General features: G+C 37.5%; 1 protein-coding gene across 1 annotated transcript in view; it reads left to right on the forward strand.

Annotated features, from left to right (window-relative positions):
- The window catches only part of ADAMTS19 (ADAM metallopeptidase with thrombospondin type 1 motif 19), a 144,588-nt gene extending 128,840 nt beyond the window's left edge, over positions 1-15,748 (forward strand). The window contains exons 23-24 of the mRNA XM_068423384.1: positions 12,679-12,856; positions 15,597-15,748. Coding sequence (XP_068279485.1) covers positions 12,679-12,856; positions 15,597-15,748 — 330 coding nt within the window. The remainder of the gene's footprint in view (positions 1-12,678; positions 12,857-15,596) is intronic.
- Positions 15,749-21,303: the final 5,555 nt, after the last annotated feature.

Here is a 21,303-nt window from a genome sequence, read left to right on the forward strand (position 1 = left end):
AGATATTTTAGTGGTATACTGGATTCAGAGATCCAGGGCATCCACTGAGCTTTGTGATCTGACACCTTTCTTTCCATACAAATGACTGCGTTTGAATAAATTACTCTTCCTACAGCCTTACGGAAAAGTGACAGTGTGGGTGTTTGGCAGCCTGAAAAGTGCTGATATTTTCTGTTAGCATTAATGGCCCTTTTCAACTATGATGAACAGAGTCAGTAATCTGGAGTTCAAAAGCTGCATTTATCAGATTTCCAAAATGCTAATTTATAACAATTGTTTGGTCATTTTAGAAATCATCTTTGACTATACACAATGAGGTAAAAAATTTTAATGTCTAGAATGGTAAGAATGTTTTTCAAGCATTCTTTAAAATTAAAAATTAATTGCTTCAGCTCCCAAAAGTTAAGCTGAAATGTTTTCATGAGAAGTAGATTGGTCAAACAGGATACTGTCAACTGGATAAGTTCTTGGAATAGCTTTTTTTTGGACTAACTAGGTGAAAGGCTCCTTGAAATTTTACAGAGTAATACAAAGGTATGGGTTCAGGGAGAATGTTTGGTTAAACCGTTAAACATCATGGCATATAGTGAACATCTTCACAAAGAGAAAATCGTACATGTGCATTTGTATTGCAACATTAAACTTTAATGCTGTATCTTATTTTTAAAAAGAAGACGGGCATTACCTTCAAGGGAAAAAAAATGAATTAGAAACTAGAAAACTAGAATAAAAAAAAAACACCACAACTTAGCTATAATTATTAGAGCTAGAAGTACAAGTAGGATGCCTTCAAATAACTGTCAAGTGTTTCTGCTGCAGAGAAGATAGCAGAAAGGCACTTGCTTGTGGTGAGGCTTGCTCAGTGTTGTCTTTCAACGTTTGGACATTGTGATCTCTTGTAGCAAACAAGGCCAGGCGAAGGAGAAAAGTTCACACCTAGCAGGAGATGCCTCATGCAGCTACAAAGGCAGAAGTCACAGAGAATAGCAGTAGCAGCCTCCCATCACCTCCTTTGCCACTGCCACAGTCTTCCAAGTCATTCTAGTGCAGCCTAGCTCAGTCCAAATACCAATTCCCAAATTTTATAGTGCCAGCCCAGGCATTACTGCTGTAGGGGACTTACATATGCACACATAGGCACATAAACATAGGTGTAAATAAAGAAAAACATTCTTGGGAACTGCTGAATATCCAGGACTTTGCTATGTGCTTTCCCAGAAATGCCTACCAATTTTTGTGAGGCCTCTTGGGATCTTTGAAGAGAGTCTTCTGGAAGGCTGATGCATAATTCAGCAGGTAGATAAATGGTGGTTTACCAGTAAAATCTTTACTCTAACACTCTACTACACAACCATTACAATTGCAAAACTTTATAGCCCAACTAGCAGGATGCGTATCCAAGAGTACTCTTCTGAATGAGGAAGAGTGGTAACACTGAGGATCCCTTCAGTGTCCTTGTGCTGACACTAATTCTTACTCAATCAGGCTCGGTCTAAAAAGATTATTCTCAACAAAATTTTATAAGATGAGGACTATATTGGCCATCAGAATTTCAGTGTCCCAAGGAGCTATGCTGAATTTGTGTGCAAAAAATACCATAATGTAAGAAAGGAGCTAATGGAATTAGAAGTAACATCGGAGGCAAAGGGAGGACACGACAAACAAGAGCAGGAACTTCATTTTATCTTCTCAGAATTTCACTTAACTATGTATGTACAGCCCATTCTATGTCCAGATCTCCAGTCTCTCTACAATAACTGATTATGTACCTGAGTCTACACTGTAAGGCTATCTCTGTATACAAACTGGAAAACACTGAAGTTTTCCTGACTTTTCATGGCAGTTTGGAGGAGGACACCAGTCCCCTGACAGTTTGAGCTACATTTTTTATCTTTTCAGCATAGGCATGTTCTTTACTCTAACTTCTGTCCTAATGTTCTTTCTTGCTTTTGCTTAGTGAAACACATTGGGCAAATCATTCCATCAGTCTGTTCATGTAAGGTCTAGATTTTTTCTCTGATAGTTGACAAGTCATTCCAAAGCTGTCAGTGTGTGCAGGAAAATTCAATTACTCAGTCCAGTGCTGAGACTCAGTCCAGTAGGTGTTCTTTTACCTCGTGTATCTCCGTCTCTAAGATCGTCTCTTTCTCTTACCAAACGTTTTCCTCAGCATCTCTGACTCTATCATCTGCCAACGTGTAACTCATTTAGCCGGTTCACTTGGGTTCAGTTAGAATTTATGTAATCCTTCTGCTTTTATAGGATCTAATCGATTTTTGTGTGTTGGAAAACTTTTTTTTTCATGCATTTTTTTATCCTATCTTTTATGCAGTTAATGTAGATAATACTGCTTCAGGTGTTCATTCTTGTGATAACCTTGATCTTCTATGAAGTTCTCATTTTGTCACACAAGTATTATTGCTTATTTTTTGTTATTTTGTCTTGATCTGTGTGATTCTCACTTTTTACTGTTTTCTAACAGCAATACTTCTAAAATGTAATTAATAACTGATTTGAAAATTTCTTTTGAAATAATTGTTTCAAATTAAAGTCTGTGATTTCTGACTGGCAAGACAGAATCAGAATATTCGCTTAACATTATTCATTTACCAGTTTTAAAGAATTACAGGCAATATTACATATTTTTTAAATACTGTAAGAAAGATTTACTTTTCTGCTTTATCTGTGCTGTTTCAGGCTGTTGTTCATAGATTTATGTTTAATCTCCAGAGTTTCCTCATCTAATCCTGCCACAAATACTTCCAATAATGTTGACATAAGACAGAGTTCACCCAAAAGTAATGATCATTCTTTGGTAAATTTATCACAGGATCACAACAACTCAGCTAGGTCAACACTGTCTATCTCCTGGCCCTCTGATAGCGCCATCGGGACAGTCATGCTTTTGGGTGACCTCAGCATACATAGTGAAAGTGTTACACTTCAGTATGGTTTTCCTACTAATAAAGCAGTTAGAATAATTTTCAGGAAATCCATTTTCTTCAAATGAAGAATGTGTTTAGACATTTTGAAGGGAAAATTAACTGGTGGAAGTTTCATTGATAATTGTAAGTTATTTTGTTACTTCATTTTCTCTGTTTCTCTTTTAAGGTTTTTATTTCAAAAGTAGTGACCCATATGTGGGATCATGGTATTTCAGATGAAAAAATAAAAAGTCCTTAGGGTTCAGTTTCCTCATAAGCTCTCAGTTTGCTGAGTTGTTTTTTTTTAATATCTTTCATATCTGTTTAGCTAAGTTACCTGCTATCACTTCAGATCTTCATGATTTAAAATTTGGTAGATATAGTGAATGGAAGTAAAGTCGTTAGAGATGAGCTCTTTCTTTTACTTATAATACTACTGGAAAAATGTGAGAGTGCTACATAGCATGGTGCTCTTTAAAGGTAAGTACTTAATTTCATGTGGTACAAAACAGCTTTTTGACATATGATTCTTTGATTTCTGAAAAGTAAATAGATAAAATAGTAGAATTTTTGAAGAGAAAGGGATTTCTTGGAGTCTTTTTTTCCCCTCCTAAGACATTTCCTTTATGTCCTTAATGGGTTCTTTGAATTGTCTTTTCGTTAGAAATTCCATAATCCTTTAATTACATTTTTGTGCTGATGAGCTATGCTTTTCCCTGGAAGGTTTTGTACAGAGCAGCAGGCCAGCATTAAATTATACACTCAAAGGGTAATATTTCAAATTCTTTTAAGAGTTCATTTTCATCAATCCAGAATGACATACTTCAACTAATTTCATTGGAAAGATAAAGGTAATTTTGGGGTTGTCAAATCTAACTGCTTCCAGATTCTTATTTGCATGTTTGATAGTTATAATCAATGGAAAGTCACCTTCTGCCAAAATACCATGCAGTGATATCTCAGATATGAAAGTGTGAGATATAATAATGTCTTATTCATCACTAAGCACAAATGGCAGTAATATATACAGTATGCCATATAAAAGATTTTTTACAGTATAATATTGAGTCTAATCCACGAAGCGTGAATCCTCTTATAGAGTTATGAGTTGCATCTGTACAACCAGTTTTATCACATGGCTCTAACAAATAATTGTCTCCTTCCAGCTTCTTTGCTGACATACTTTAAAAATAACATACAACCTTAGGCAAATCTTTAGTATCTTTAGAATTGATAAAATGTTCATGAAGACATTGGAAACAAGTCCTAGTTCTGTAAAAGTGCTGTTGACTGGAGTTGTTTATTTCCTTGGCTGGAGGGTAAAGATCCTAAAGAAATGGTGCTTATACAGTTTGCTTTCAGTTCCCTCATCTCAGAATATCACAACCATCACAGACCTATTTTATCAAAAAACTTAAGTTGAATATTTGGTTTCAGCTTTATAACTGTATTACCTTTAGAAACCATGAAGGATAAATACAATTTACAGAACTCGGAAAATAAATGCTAAGGCTTCACATCACTGAGAAGCATGGAAATAATTTTATGGTTGCCCTATAGATCTATAAATTATAATGGTCTTCAGTCAATTTAGAGAGTATATCACATTTATTTGTATCATGTATCACATTATTTGTATCAGAAATAGTGTGGCCAGCAGGACTAGGGAAGTGATTGTCCCCCTGTACTCAGCACTGGTGAGGCCGCACCTTGAATACGGTGTTCAGTTTTGGGCCGCTCACTGCAAGAAAGACATTGAGCAAGTCCAGAGAAGGGCAATGAAGCTGGTGAGGGGTCTAGAGAACAAGTCTTATGAGGAACAGCTGAAGGAACTGGGGGTGTTTAGTCTGGAGAAAAGGAGGCTGAGGGGAGACCTTGTTGCTCTCTACAACTACCTGAAAGGAGGTTGTAGCAAGGCAGGTGTTGGTCTCTTCTCCCAAGTAATAAATGATAGGACGAGAGGAAATGGCCTCAAGTTGTGCCAGGGGAGGTTTAGATGCAATATCAGGAAAAATTTCTTCACCAAAAGGATTGTCAAACATGGGAACAGGCTGCCCAGGGAAGTGGTGGAGTCACCATCCCTGGAGGTATTTTAAAAACATGTAGATGTCATGCTTAGGGACATGGTTTAGTGATGGATTGGCAGTGCTAGGTTGATGGTTGGACGTGATGATCTTAAAGGTCCTTTCCAACCAAGACGATCCTGTGATTCTATGATTTAAGCTTAAGCACGGATACACATTTTGCCGGGCACCTTTACCTGAAAAAAAGGGATAATGTGGTGGTGAAACTGTCGACTTGAGTTTTAGACCAATTGCCTAACTCTTTTTTTTTTAGAGAAAAGTAAAGCTTGCCCTGCAATTTAAAAAATGCTCTTTGAGTATATATTTGTATATTATCAATAAGTCTGAACATCTCTGCTTTTTATTGTTGAATACCGCATTCGTGTAGAATGCTGATGTGTAATTAGTCATTTGTCAGCATTCACCAGCTTATTTTTTTGTAAAATCCACCAGTGTTCTGATGTCAAATACTATATAACAATGTGTCTAAGGTCCTAAATAAGAATAAAGAACTGATTTTTCAGGTGGAGGTATGCTTAAAACGGTCTTAAAAGTAGAGTGTGTTTTTTGTATTAAATATAGAACTACACAACATATAAAAACAAAATTGAAAATTATGTGAAAGTAAAGTACATCTGGAGCATACAGAGAAACATCACTTCCTTATCTATTAACGGTATTACAGTTTTTGTCCATGCTTTCACATAGAACATTAATGATGAGAGAAAAACACTGATACTTTCCTTGATTTGTGGGGGGAATGAGAGGCTGTAATACATATACTTTACTACATGTATATGGATCAGAACTCCAGGTTGTCTTACATGGAATTTTTGCAGCTTAATGCTGAAGTTTAATCTTCATTTTGAAGTTTTCAGGAACTTTTATCTTAGTATTTTTTTGGAAAATAATACAATAATAGTCAGATTTCTGTTTGTGGAGGAAAGGAAAATCTTCACGATAAAGGCTTTTAAGTCAGTATAAAGCTGGTGGAAAAACCCACCTGAAAAAAAGTACCCTTCCCTTTTGCTCTTTTTCTGGTTCCAGAAGGATCCAAATCGATCATGTATGCAACTAGAAAACTCTTTAGTCTTGCAAGAAGTTTTCCCTTCAAAATTCAAGGGTCTTCTACCTGTTGCTTGCATGGCTCGGTAAGAAGTGTGTTGCGGCATCAGCGTTGCCTGAGTTTGAGGAGATTCTTGTCCCACCAGTACTTCTCTAAGCAGGCTTCCTAGATGAATAAGTCCAACTGTCCTAACAAAACAAATTAGTTTCATTGGGACAATCGAGATTTTTAAATCATTAAGTGAGTGACTGTTTCATTAGTTCATCCAAGAAGGAAACTAGGGAACTGAACCTGGGTTTCAAATATAGACAAAGAATTTGCTACTTCCTGGCTGAGTCCAGCGAGTCTGTTAAGACTGAAGCCTATCAAACCCCACTATTGATTCAGAGTAAATGAGTGATGGTATTCTCAAGTATAGATTTTTATATACTGTCCAAGAAAAAATTACTTGTTTTTTTGTTGTTTCGTTAATAATCATATTACACCAAATTCTACATCGTTTTCCTCAACAAATTTGACTTGTCAACTTTCAGTTGCTTCTTGTCTTGCTGTCAAAGGCAGTTTCGCATTGTCCACCAAACAACTGGATTGTTCTGCATGGGAAGCTAACAAGGACTGTTTTTAAAAACAAAAGAAAGAGAAAAGAAAGGTCCAGATTCTTGAGATAAGGTGATGACGGTTTCCTCCATAGGAACCCTGTCTCTAGCCCAACTTATCAAAGGTGAGCTGGGGCTCTGTCTATCCTACTTTAAAATCTTAACTCTTTTGAACAGTTATTCAGTACTAATTATTACTGCAGAAAAAAAAAAAGTAGAAAGAAAAATGCAGGGGGAAAAAGAAGGGGAAAAAAAGGAGAAAATAAAAATAAATAAGGACAACTCAAACTTGCTAAACTTAAGAGAGACCAACAGCAGAATTTTTTCAGCTATACTTAACACAAGTTCTGAATTTTAAATTTGGCATTCACATACTGAGGTGTTGGGTGTGTCAGAAATGAGAGAGACAGAAGGACCTTCCTGGAAATGATGCATGGGAGAACTCAGACTCCATCTTATGTTTGGATCCACTAGTCCCTCTTTTTGTATTAGTTACACTATTCACAAATGCCTTTATTAGCAAGAAAAAAAAAAGTTCTTAAATAAATTGCAGATTTGCTTTATTTAGTAACCTTTAAGAATATTGCTAAACTCAATGTAAAGTCTTTGTTGAAAACAAATGCACCACTTTATGTACTACCTGCCTTCAAAAGCAAACTTCATAAAAATACAAGATACAGGAAAAAATTGCAAGCATGTCAGCAAATATGAATCCTGTTGCTAAAGTCTGATTGCTTGCTATCCTTGTTTCACACTGACTTCATGAAAGGGTTGAAACTGCTTAAATGCTGGAACTGATGAACCTATACATAGATGATTAGGAATGCTCTGCTAATAATTTCCAGTAGAACTCATCACTGAGTTTCCTTATGAGCACAGCGCTCTCCCTTTGAATGCTACTTAGACTTGTAAAAACTTTGTATTGAACAATCCATTTATTCTTGAAAATAAATTGTCCAAGTCAATTCTGTTAATATTGTCACAGATTGGGTTTTTCATTGTGGATTGTATCAGCCTCTGCAGTGATTGCCTGTTTTCTTGGCAGAAAGATGCATTTTGACTGTTACTGTCTGCCAGTGACAATTTTTCCCTTAATTTAGGAATTCCTACTTCTTATGAAGGCCAGCTGGAAGCAGCTAAGGCATTACAGCACCTTCCTCAGCTGTTGGCCTTGGGAATATGTATTCTCTCCAGAATATATATCTTTGGCAGGGAACAGAAAGAAGGAATCTTGGGTAATGGGTGTGCATGCCAAGTGTAAGGATTGTTATATTCAACGCCTAGGTTTCTGTCCTTGGAAATAATGTCTAAAAGAAGTTCAAAAGTAGGACAAAATTCAAACAGGGTGGGTAGATTTTATATGAAAGAAAGAAAAACTTTCAAAAAAAAATGTGTTAACCATATTTATCCAGGAATTTTTTGTAATCTTTAACAGGAATGTTTTACATGTCTTGCTGCTTGAACGGTTTTGCAGTACCTTTAGGAGTGTGTCCAAAATGCACAGATTAACAGCCACATAAAAAACCTCTGGCTGCATATTAGACCATTTAGTCTAAACCTACAAACACAGTTGTCCTACGGGAATTTTTGCTAATCAGCTACATGGCCTTAAAGTGTAGGTCATCTGAACAGTCAGAAGAAAAATGTAATTCACCACCACAAAAATAAAGTGTAGCATGTGCAAGAGTGACACCTGGGAGGCGGAGCGGGTGGGAAGAAGAGCTATAGAAAAGTATTCTCCATTCACTAGTAATAAAAGCTGTGGGTGGGAATTAATCTGAGATCTGCTGAATTGATGCAAGTTGCTACAGATTGGTTCGGAGTGGGCATTTTCTGTAAATTTTATAGAGGTAAACTTGATATTAATATTTTAATATTTCTTATATATTATTATATGAAATCATGGAAAATACAAGCAGTTTTGACAGATGATAGATTGCTTTCTGATTAAATTCACTGCTTAATATGCAAAAGTGAAAGTATTTTTTGTTCCCTGTAAGTTGAAAGCTTTGTTACAGTTTTAAACATGGAAACTCCAGAAGTATACAGAAGCTATGAGGCTTTACCTACATACCATAGGTGCTATGTAAAATGTGACAGCTGCACATCCGTTGAGAGGTATTTGCCACAGGTTGAACATTTTCCGTGAGAGAAATCCAAAAGTGAGGCAAGCTTAGGAGACAGTTTTGGAAGAGTCTGCTTCAGCTAGAATGTACACGTGCATATGCAATAAAATGAGTACCAAAATGAGGGTCAGAGCTGTTGCTCTGAGTTGCATCTAGCTGGTTTGCAGAAGTTGAGGTGTCTCCTAGTGAAATTGGACCACGTCCATACCTTTGCAGAGTGAAAAAGAAAAATATTATGGATGCCTTTTGTCCTCCAGTGTTTAGTGGCTGCTCTGTTATACCAGTTGGCTGGTGTGTACGCAAAACAAACTCAGGTTTAAGACCACTTCATGGAGAAAAACAGAAATCTCACTGTTTGTCTGTGTAGTTAGCAAATGCACTGCTAAATGCCATACCTGGTGTGTTTTCCCCATTTCATACTATTTCATACTACTTTGAATGTGAGATAATATAGATATGGTAAAAAGACATTACTTTTTTCTGGCTTCCAATCAGTAGAATTCTTAATTCTGAAGTCAGCCAGCACTACTGAGGATGATGTGTGAACAGGGAAGAGCACAGCTTCATTATCAGATCCCTGGTTGATTTTAAAACACTGGTGGTTTGGAAAAACCTCTCTTTACTTGTAAACTGATCAGGCTGTCTTTGAAAGTTTTGGATTGAAAATCAGTGTGGTAGCCCTGCCTCTTCACAGTTTTCCCCAAACATCTCACAAGACTTAATAAAAGTTCTCAGTTTTATAAAATAAGAATAAATACAAAGTCAAAAATTAGTACATTAGTACAAGAAAAGAAGATAAAATAGAAGGTAAATTTCTTATTTTATTTCCTGCTTTGCCACATATTTCCTGCATAAACTGAGACATTTTATCATCCTTTAGTGTCAGTTTCATCCTCTAAAGCTGGGATATTAATAAGTAGGTCATGCAAGACTAAAATTATTTGTTTGCAAGATCTATACATCTTTGGATAGAAAGCTACATTGTAATGCTTCATAATGCTCTTTGAAATATCTCACAAAGGTAAGTAGCGGCTCAGTCATTAAAGGGATGTTAATTCACCAATTAAAATTTTAATGCCAAAATCATGCCAAATTCTGTGTAGAAACTCAGGGCCTAAACACTGATTAGCTGAGAGAGAGATGTGTCGTCCTTGTTGCATATGGTCTCAGCTGAAGTCACGGGAAGCTTTCAGACCGGAGCTCATTTGATATAGAGAAGATATGACTGCTGCCACAGTGCTCTCCACAAATGCATCTGCATACATGAGTTGTTATGCTTTATAAATTAGTAGATAAACCATTGGAGCCCATTTTGGCAGCAGAAGTCTAGTGTTTTCAAATCCCATTCTCCCCTCGAGTCCAAATGGCTAGGTTGAACCTACTCATTTTAGGATAACCAAAGGTTAAGGGCAGATAAATTTTTTTAGGTGTACCAGATCCACCTGCCTGTCCTGTCCTCCTCCTCTGTAGCTGATACAAGATACATGCATACTAGAAGCTCCCACATGCTCTAATTGTGGGTGGTAAACACACAAGTGTTTTACTGAAGGGAAAAAAATACAATACTGTGTGCAAAATTACTCTAAATTAAGATAATTGTTATAATCTTTAAATATTATCTTCATCTTATTACATTCATCTTCCCTTCAATCTCAGGTTTTGGGTTTTTTTGTGCTGTTGGTTTTATTTTTAGTTTTGCTATTCCATTGACTCACTTGCTGTTCCATTAAAATATTCCAAAGAGAAACCTCTCTGAAATTATGAAGAGAGGAATCCAAGACGAAGATTAGGGTCAATGTTCTGGCTGCTACTGGTGGTTAAATTTGGCTATGTATATGTGTGATTATACATGTTTACCGTGTGCATAATGTTGGCCATTATAGGAAGTCAGATTATTTTTTGCTGCACAGGGAAAAGGCAGAGAATTTAGCAAAAGGAATTCTTTTTAGAGGCTTTTTCTCATGCAGTTTAAAAGCAGTATACTAAATTCAAAGTTGATGACAGACTTCTACTTTGAAAAGACTTCAGTACTACCTGGATTCCCTCCTGTAAACCGCATATTGATTCATATGTTAAGATGTGATTGCTATTGAATAGAAAATTATGTATTCATAATTTAATATCTTTGCGTGCCTTGGCTCATGCAGGCTGTATCTGATTAACGTTGCAAGAAATTATAGTTCTTTATTGACTTGATGGAGGTACTCCTGATATATATGAAGTCTCCTTCTCTGGAGATATTCAAATCCTGCCTGGACATGACCCTGTGCAACGTGCTCTAGGTGAACCTGCTTTGGCAGGGGGTTGGACTAGATGATCTCCAGAGGTCCCTTCCAACCATAACCATTCTGTGATTCTGTGATACATCACTGATGACAGAAGCAAAATGAAGTTCACTTGCTGCCTCTATGGAATGCCAGTGTTTGATTTCATGTGGTTACAAGCTGAAGTGTGCTTTGGACCTTGTTCAGTCCCTTGTGAAAAAACCCTTCAAGTGTATATCCTAGTCTCTTGTACCTCTCTTGGAGTCTCATGAGTTCAAAAGACCTGAGTCTCACTTCTCTTGATGTACATATTCGGGTGCAAGCCCTCTACTTCCTACTTGGCATGTGTAAATCTTTCCTCCAAGTAACAGTGTTTAAAATGTCACTCAAAAGCACATAGGCAACAAAACTAAAGGGTGAAAAAACCTTTAGTGTTTCCTACACTCAAAATTTATTCTTTCTTTTCAGAAAATTGTACTTCTCCATCTTCAGATAAGGTGGTTGGGAAACCTCTTTTGTTATAGCACTCTCTCCTTGTCTTTCTCTCTAATTTCAGTATTTTTTTGAGCTGCTTGTTGAAGCTTCCCAAGGAAATGTGTTCTGAATATTTCTGCAATTAAGATTTTTTAGAATAAAAATATCTTCAGCATTATGTGGTTGGTAGTGGCATAAATTTTCAACCAGTGCTCATATCATTCATTGCAAGAAATTGATTAATATTTGAAGGTGTCCTCTACAGTAAATTTCTCCCAAGCTTAATGAAATTTGTGAGTACTTGAGTCAAAATCATTAGCAGGTAGGAGCAAATTGCAATATATAATTTTTTGAATGAATTTGTAGTTAGAGCAATTGAACATATGTCAATGAACACAAAAATAATTCATGCCCTGTGAAATTTTGTTCACAAAAAGTCAGCGAATGGGAAAGCATGCATTTTGTTGGTTTGGAATAGGTTTTGTATGCATCTGTACAGTACTGCCCAAGTTTTCATTCTAATATGTTATGTTACTCTAATAGAAGTAGAATGTTACTATTGTTACAGTTCTCAACTGTTTTATTTTCTCACCTCATTCTCTGTGGCAAAAAGATGGGAGGGTTGATTAAAGGCCAGGCAGCATGTCTTACATTGTGTGTGTTTCATTTGTGGGACACACATGAAAACAAGAAGTTGTGACACAAAGACAGGAGTCATACACTCTGCTCAGTAGAAAGAGTGGCAGGAGTAATTTGCACTGACAGGAGTAATAGCTTAATTAAAAATGCTTCTCTCTGTCAGTGTCTGTGAGCATTTTCTTTTGTTCCATCACTTTCATCTCTAATAAGAGTAGATTAGGATACAGATACAGGAGAACAGCCCTTGCTCTCTTCAGGCACATTGCTGTATTTCAGTTTCATCACAGGCTCTACAAAATGGACTTTGACAGCAACAGGATGCTGGAATCAGTCCTTCAATAAATATTGCCAGTTTATTTGTGCTTTTTTCATTGATTTTCCTTTAGCTAATGGCATGGAAGGCAGAAATCTTGGAATACTGACAACTGAAGGAGCAGCTGCTGACATCACCTAGACTGGCATTTCATCTTCATATTTACAGGCAAAAATACCTTTCAAATGAATGTATGTCTTCTGTGTGTTCCAGTGCTCAGTCACCTGTGGCAAAGGGATGCAGTCCCGAGTCATCCAGTGCATGCACAAGATCACGGGAAGGCATGGCAATGAATGCTTTTCCTCAGAAAAGCCTGCAGCCTACAGACCCTGTCATCTCCACCCCTGCAATGAGAAAATTAATGTTAACACAATAACGTCACCCAGGTTAGGTAAGCAGTCGAAATCACACATTCCCGCTGAAAGTCTCATTTTAGTTCTTTCTCTCCATAGACTAATTATGATCCCAGTCTAAAAACAGAGGGCTAGGACTCGGGAGATGTAAATTCTATGCAGAGACTCATCTCTCTGTGTCAGTTTTCCAGTGTGTACATCAGAGACTGTACCTCAGAATGGTGAAGGGTTTTGTTATCCAAGGAAGGACCATATTATGGGACTTTATGATATTATGGACTCAAAACATCCAAGATGAAAATATGTTTATATTAGAGACTTTATAAACATATTACTTATGTTTATATATATTTGTCCAGTCAATTTTATCAAACATTTCTAAAGTAAGAAAATACCTTGTTTTCTCTTTAAAAACTCTGCAAACTGTGTTCTCATGATATTTGTGAGATTAAGGAAACCCTTATTTGTTCCTTAAATACAAATTGCTCATTCCACTTGTCTTTAGTTCCAATGTCTACAGTCTATGCCTGATGGATTAGGACATGTGAAGGAAAATTACCAACATGAACAGATTGGCTGTTCCTAGAGGAACAAAGGTCTCTGTTGGTCTTAAAGAAATTATGTTACTGCATAACTACAGAACTGTTAATTCTGCTAATTGTTATTTCTTAGTGGGTTGTTGATGATGGTCTGACCATTAGCTCCCCAAATTGTTCATCTGCTTCTTGAGCACGACTGGGGAATATTCGAAGGCTTGCTGTAAGAGAATATACCCTTTCCAGATGATTTTCCAGAGCCCTTGTTAAGATAAATCCTCCTGTCAAATAGATTACTCCTGCGTGGAAAGCAAGTCTAACATTTCAGGCTGTATGTAATCCTTCCTTTAAGTCAGTGAAGGGTATTTCCCTTTGAAGTTTTTAACCCTTAAACATTGATGTGTAGCAGTCATTGTTTCAGTTTGCTGGATGAGGTGGCAGTTGTTGCTCTCCTCTGCTATTTCACTGTTGTAAGGTTGTCCTGCGTATTTTTTCTTTCTTCGTTCAACTCATCTCTCAAAAGCAACAGGCCATTGCTCCATCACTGACCCACTCCATCTGGTGAGGTATAAGCAGCTTTGTTTCACAGAAAAAATACAGCCTCAGATTCATTAAAATTCATCTTAATGTGAAGTGCACAAAAAAAGATTGGGCTATGTTGTCCTCATAGAATGGATTATGTAGCACTGATGTTATTAATCTACAGGTCAGCCTCATCGAGCAGGAGGCAGAATCCAGTCCTGTAGAAAAATCAACATCTCCGAAATACATAATGCAACGCTTCTCTTGAATATATTGATCATTTTGGCCTCCAGTTCCATTCCTATTATGCAGTATAGATCCTTTGGATTTGGGGGTAGGACTAGTGGAAGCCTATGTGGATTGCACCATCTCTACTTCTTTATAAATATGCACTCAATTTCTCTTTCCCTTCTATTAAAAAAGGAGAGTAACTCAGACCTTCTGTGAGATTGACTTTTTTTTCAGTTCAGTGTTTATGATGATTTTTCGATGATGCCTGTTTCTTGTGCCCTATTTTTCTCTATTTTCCCATATTAATTCCATGTATGCGCTACTGCTTGAATAACTGAATGTGCAAAGACCCGAATTTGTTACCAGGGTCCTTCTGTAATAAGCACTGTAAAAGGCTTTTGTAAGTGAAATGGGTGGATTAACAGATGGATTCAAAAGAAAAAAGGCAACACACATGAAAATATGCCTGTTTTTTACAAAAGACATACAACAGAAGTCAGGCTTCTGCTATGTTCGTGACTGCCAGAGAGAACCAAATATTTATAACAACCGAGGGAGGAGGTAGAGTAAACCAGTCAGTGGCTTTTCAGGCTAGTGTGATGTCCTTGTCAATTTAGAAGGTTTCTGAGGAAGAATTTGGTAGTCAGGTATTCCGACAGTTTGAAAGCAGCAACAGAGTAGTAATAGAGCAACCTGAGTAACTGGGTGAAGATAAGACATAGCGTATATGCCTCATATAGATGCCTCATAGCGTCGCATCTGTAGCATTCAAGCTAGCAAGACAATATATTTCTATTCCTTTGAACAAAGAAGCCAGACAAAACTAAAGGTCTAGTAGATTATTTCACTTAAAAAGAAAGATGATGTAAGACATCATATAGTTGTGTTCAATTTCCATTCATGGGCAACTCAGCACGAAGTCTTGATTTCTTGAGCAAAAGCTGATCAGAAAACCAGCAGCAGTCTCCATGCTTTAATCCCTGCATAAAACAAACAAAAAAAATCCCCTTACAGGTGTCATTGAGAACCCAATTATGGTATTATTCAAGCTGAGGCTTCCTCTTTTCCCAGTGGCAACTTCTGTCTCAGACTGAGGGCAGTTTCAGCTGGAGCTGCTGCTTCATGAGGCTTTGCTGGAGCTGGGTCTGCAGCCCCCAGGTTGCCCTAGCCCCAGCTTGCCTCTGTATAGGGCAGAAAGATGGGCTCCACTCTCTCATGAGCAGACAGCTGTGTGACATGAAACCAGGTAGTTTCAATGCAACTTAATCCAATTTAAAATTAAGCTGGCCTTAAAAAATTTCAATGTTGAAAATAATGACAGCAGGAGGATTTTTTTTGTCTTTCTTTTGTTGAATAGCTACATCTATTCTCCTTTCCCTTCCCCAGATACACTTCTGGTGTCCTTGTCATCTTTGCTACCTGATTTTTCACTAATAAATGTTAACAGTAATGTATATTTGATTTTGTTGTTGCTGTTGTTGTTTCACAGCTGCTTTAACATTCAAGTGCCTGGGAGACCAGTGGCCTGTGTACTGCAGGGTGATAAGAGAGAAGAACCTCTGTCAAGACATGAGGTGGTATCAGCGGTGCTGTGAGACGTGCAGGGACTTTTATGCGCAAAAAATGCAACAAAAGAGTTGACCTCTGTCAGGCTGGCTGGCTCTCAGCTCTTTGCAATCTTATTATTTATAAAGATACACACACACACGCACGCTTCTTCAGACCAAATATTATCAGATTACATATAATTTAATCAAATTAATTTATTTTTGCCTGCCAGACATCCTTAATTGTTGTGGTTAGACAGCCAACTTGTTTTATCCTCTGACATTTTTGTAATTAATTTTTATATGAACAATTTTGGATACATTTATCAGAATTTTTAAAAAATAGTAACTAGTATTTTAAACGTTTATTTTCAGTAGGGTTGTCTCTCAGATGCCAAAAAAAAGTCATGTTATCTTGAATTTATTTTAATTTAGCTGAATAGTTTTGTTGTATATGGAAATAAAGCCCTTTTTAATTTTATTATATTTTTGCATTCAGAGTCAGAGTGAGCTTGTGTATTTTGCAACAGATGTTGAGGTGAGTAAGCTAACATTATTGAACAGGTTATTACAGAATGTATTGTGAAATTAGTTCATTTGATTTAGAAACATTGAAGGGGATAATCTACTGTAACTTATGAACAAGAAAATTAAAATAGCTAAGTAGGGATTTTGATCATTCTCATGGACACATACTTGAACACAAGTATTGAATCAATGAAACACTGTAGAAATTTACACTGAATCACTGTTGCACTGTATGAGGTAGTGTAGAGAAATGCAGTCCTAGAACTTGTACCATCCTATGAATCCATGTCTGTACTGTTTTAACATGTCACTTGATTTTAAACATTTTGAAACAAAAAACCCATGCCCCGCTATACCTTTGTGTGTCCTCTTGCAGATTTACAAATGGAAGAGTCCTTCCTCCTGCCACTTTTATGAATTAATCCATTAAACATTTTCAGTTCTCTGTTGACGATTTAGAAAATAGCTTTGTAATAGTACTTTAGTTCTATCTTTGTTTTATGAAAAAGTCTTTATAAAAATGAAATGTTTTACAGTTTTGTGAAACGTTATGAAACAGCTAAAATTTTCCTTATGAGAAAATGTTGTACATGAGTCACATGATTTTTACATTTTCAATAAAAAGTAAAGCTTCTTTCGTTGCTTGCATTTTTCCTCTTTTGGGCATCCGTGTTTGGTAGCCCAGTCCATCAAGCCCTGCATCGCAGCAGGTACAGCTACAGTAGTGCCTGCAACAAATGCCTCCTGCCTCTTGACTTAGGCACCTTTCTGCAGCTGCAGGCAGACATGCCACTCTGTGAGCTTTGATATGTGGAAAGTTGGGTATAACAGAGTAATATTCAATGGAGGAGAAGTTATTTATCTCGGGTGAGTTCTGTAACCACAAGCTTTGCAAGACGAGAGGGGTAGGTCTTCTGCCTCCATTTTGTGATGCAGGTCTTCAGACACACTCTGAAAATACATAGGAGAGCAAACCCTGAAGGCAAGACAACTGGAGAAATGAGTCTGAAAGGCATCATATTTTCCACTCAAAGCAAAAGAGAATGCATCTTTATTTGAGTGATTGTTCCTTTTAATGCTCTGCGAAGAGTCTACTGCATAGATGTGATGCAGATATCCATACAATTTAATAAACTGAGGCCCCTGTCAGAACTGTGATTCTGTCCCAGGAGAATACTTGGCCGCATTCTTAACCCCCGTTGAAATCAACATACATGCTTTCAAACGGCTGCACTGTCAAAATCTTTGCTGTGCATTCAAAAACTGCAACTTTAATGATGTACTAATGCATGATTTTAAATAAAGTATCTTCTGGTTTTAAAAAGGAAAGAAGGAAAGAAAAATACCTCTGACATCATGGAATGTGAAATTATATTTTGTATAATTAAAAAGTTTAAATGCACAGAAAATTCAGTTGCTCTTGGGCATAGCTCCTCAATGTCACAGACACACATTGGAAAGTTTAATAGAATTATTGTAGTTGGCAGGCAAAAGAAACAACCATTATTTTACATTTTCTTCATACTTACTTAGTACCCAGTCCTGCTAATATTCCTGCACTCGCTTGAATCACAACAACTAAAAATCAAGCGAAAGGAAAGATGTCTCCAGACTAGGGGCCAGAGGACAGTCTTTCATCAGCCAGTGATATCACCCACACAATTTTGAATGTTCGTGCTCTGCTGTTTCTGAATATTCCACTAACAAGAATGTGAGCTTTATCTCAAAATGGAAAAGTACATTTTAACTCTGCCTGTATCCGTTGAAAACAGATGAGTGACTTGTGCTGAAATCATCCTCCCATCACTCTTGTACAACATCATAAAAGAAAAGACTTTGGATGGGAACCAGGGATAGAAAGTTGCACAGCAAAATGATGTTCTTTTTAAATGTAATGAGAAATCAGGCTGTTATAACGCTGATAGCTCTGGCTCTGATTCCTTCAGCATTGGTAGTACAAAACTATTAATTAGACATGTGTGAATCATTTTGAAGCAGTTTTGTGTCTACATAGCAAAAATGCCTCTTCCTTCTCTGCATGAATTTGAAAGCAAGTTAATTTTACTGCTTCGATACACTCTATCGTCATTCAGAGAAGCAGCATAGACCGAAATACCTGTTTTGTCAGAAAATAAGAACGTTTTGAGAACGTGCCCAGCCCGTGGCCCGAGCCCCAGCATGCTGGGGGTGTGTGCGCGCATGTGTCCGTCCTGCAGAGCTCTGCCATGGCCCTGCGTGGCAACAGGCAACACTTTCCAGCTGTGTTCAAGGAAGCAATAGCCTTCTGCCCCACAAACATTCCCACCCAAGTTGACTCACTTTTTGGATTTGGTCTTTCTTTTTCAGCAACAATCCCTCTGCATTAATACGTTTTCCTTCCAGCTTGATGAATATGTAGAATTCCAACTAATGAATGTCAAATCAGTCATGTTCAGCTGACAAGTAAAGCTGGAATTCACTCCAGCTCACAAGGGCTAGAGTAGGCCTCTGCTAATTAAATCCCGCTTGGACTCTGTTTTGGATTTAAGAAGTGGCGCATGGGGTTTGTGCTAGGCTGATGCGCAGTGGGCTTACTTCTTCCCAGATGCACACTGGCTAGCTAGAGCAGTGACCAAGTTACAACAGTTACCACTTCTCATGCCTTTCGTAAAGAAAATGAATGCCTGAATTTTAATTGCATTGTCATTTATTCTGGAGGGACTTTGCTGCTTTGTTCTAGAGGATATGTTTTAGGTTTTGGGTTGTTTGGGGCTTTTTTTCCTTCAGTTTTCGTTGTCATCTTCAGTGACAGAGAAGCAGCCATTTGCTTATTCTAAAAATATATTAAAAATTGAAAGCGTGCCTGCATGAGGAGACCGTGGAGGCCCTGAAGCCTACCAGGTCAATTGTAAACAGAAAATTAAGAGTGCTCAGGAAGAATTTGAAGAGCTCTGTAGAAAAGATGCTCAAACTAACAGTAAAAGGAAGTTGAAATACATCAAAAGCAGGAAGCCAGCTAGGGAGTCAGTGGGACCATCTGATAACACAAGTGTGAAAAGGACACTCAGGGATGATAGAGCTATGAAAGGGAAGTTCAGTGAATTATTTGCATTGGCCTTTCCAGCTGAAATGTTGCAGGGGTTCTCATACCTTGAAAGTTCCTTATAGCAGAGATGCCAGAGAAGCTGCATCAAGTTGAAGGAAATATACGAGAATGTAAGACTAACAGGTATGTTAGATGCTGACGGGTATCTAGGGTGGCAGTCGCTGAGATTCCTGGAAGAACGCAATTGGGAAATTACAGGAGTGCTTGCCATGGTGTGTAAGCTGTTGTTTCAAACAGCCGTCTGCCAGAGGACTGGGAGATTGCAGTGTAATTCCTGCCTGTGGAAAAGGGAATCTTTAGTGGATCTTTTGAACTACAGGCTAGGAAGTTTTGAGTTCCTTTTCTGGTGCTGTAATAGCCAGTAAAAAAGAATAAGATCCCTGAGCACCTGGATAAGCATGGGCTGTTGGAAGAGAGTCAGCATGGCCTCAGCTGTGTCCTATGCAAAGACGATCTGGTGGACACACAAGTCTGTGACAAGGTTCCATGTTACAGGATATTCAAGAAACTACATTCACACAGGACTACAGCTTGAAAGCTGGCTAAAGGATTGGAAGCAAAATGGTCATCCTTCAGGATGGAGAGGAGTCAGCATTATGGTTCCCCAAGGAATGATGCTGGGTTTAGTTTTTTCAACATTCCCATCAATGGCATAAGGAAGAGAGTAAAAACTGAGATCTCCAGCTCTGCAGGTGACATTAAGCTCTTCTGGTTAACCAACTGTTGCCTCACTTGGCAAGAAACTCATAAAACTGAGTGATTAGACAAGACCTTAGCCAATTGACTTTGATGTGAGTAAATGTAAGGTAGTATAGCCATGGAAAATAGCCTAAACAATTCCTACAAGATACTGAATTTGCAGCTGGTAATCACAGAGGTGGAGAAAAATCATAGTATCATAGGTTACTGTAGTCTGAAGTTATTAGCTGTATGAGAATAGCAGGAAAAAAAGCCAAAACTGATGGATGTTGTCAGAAGAGAGGGCATCATCTTTCCCATTTTTGGAACTGTGGTGTACCTACAGCTTGAGCATTGCAGTCATTTATGGTTGCTGTGTTCTCATAACCAATGTAGTGGAATTACACCATAACACATTAAAACAGGCACATGAATGAGCAAGGGGCTTATGAGGTGAGACTGAAAAAGTTGATACTTCAGTTATAATTGCCAATAAATATATGCAAGGAAAAATCATGAGCTTTCTAAGTAGATAAGGGTTTTAACTCATATGTATATCAAAGTATTCATTTATTACATTAGGATCTCACATTAATAACATTAAAAAAATAGTTTCCTGCATTTATTTTGTTTTTAAATCTCAGCAATCTTCTGTAAGGAAAATAGATTGCTCTGATTCTCTGGTCTAAGTACAAGGCTAAAATTTTTGTGATGCCCTAATTGTCAGCACTAATTTGATACAAAATAGGTTTTCCTGGATTTCAAACAATGAACTTTCAAAAACCTATCCTCGGTGGCAGTGTCATCAAAAATGAAACCTATCTCAGAAAAGCAGAAAGGTTAAAACAAAAATGAGGAGACTACTTTTTCTTGTTGCAAGTAATGGCCATGATGAGAAGAGAAATTTCATTAGCTGAAAGTCAGAAAGAACTTAAGACTTATAAATGACGACAAAAATATCAAATCTCAAAAATAATAGAAGTGAAGAGAGTGAGACTGCGCCATTCAGGTCAGTAAGAGTTTTTTGCCATTCACATGACCAGGAGCAGAATCAATTTCCTGAAAACTTCTGTTATCAATTACTTGAAACAATCTAATATTTCCCAGGGTCAAGAAGAATGTACTGTGAAAGAAATCCCTGAACCTAAAGAAGTGCGTGTCATAGCCGTCGTGGTAAATGGTACCAACCCACACAGCACAATGGAGCCTCTTAGAACTGCTACAGAAAAGGAGGACTTGCTTTGCACTGGGAGCTGCTTCTAATTTTCTGGGGAAAAAGGCTTACTTTGAAGTATTGTAAGCTTGACATTTTTGGCAGGTCACTCAAGGAAGTGCTGGTATGCATTTAAGTGTCGAAT

The sequence above is a fragment of the Nyctibius grandis genome, chromosome Z (genome assembly GCF_013368605.1).
Source record: "Nyctibius grandis isolate bNycGra1 chromosome Z, bNycGra1.pri, whole genome shotgun sequence".
Lineage (NCBI taxonomy): Eukaryota > Metazoa > Chordata > Aves > Nyctibiiformes > Nyctibiidae > Nyctibius > Nyctibius grandis.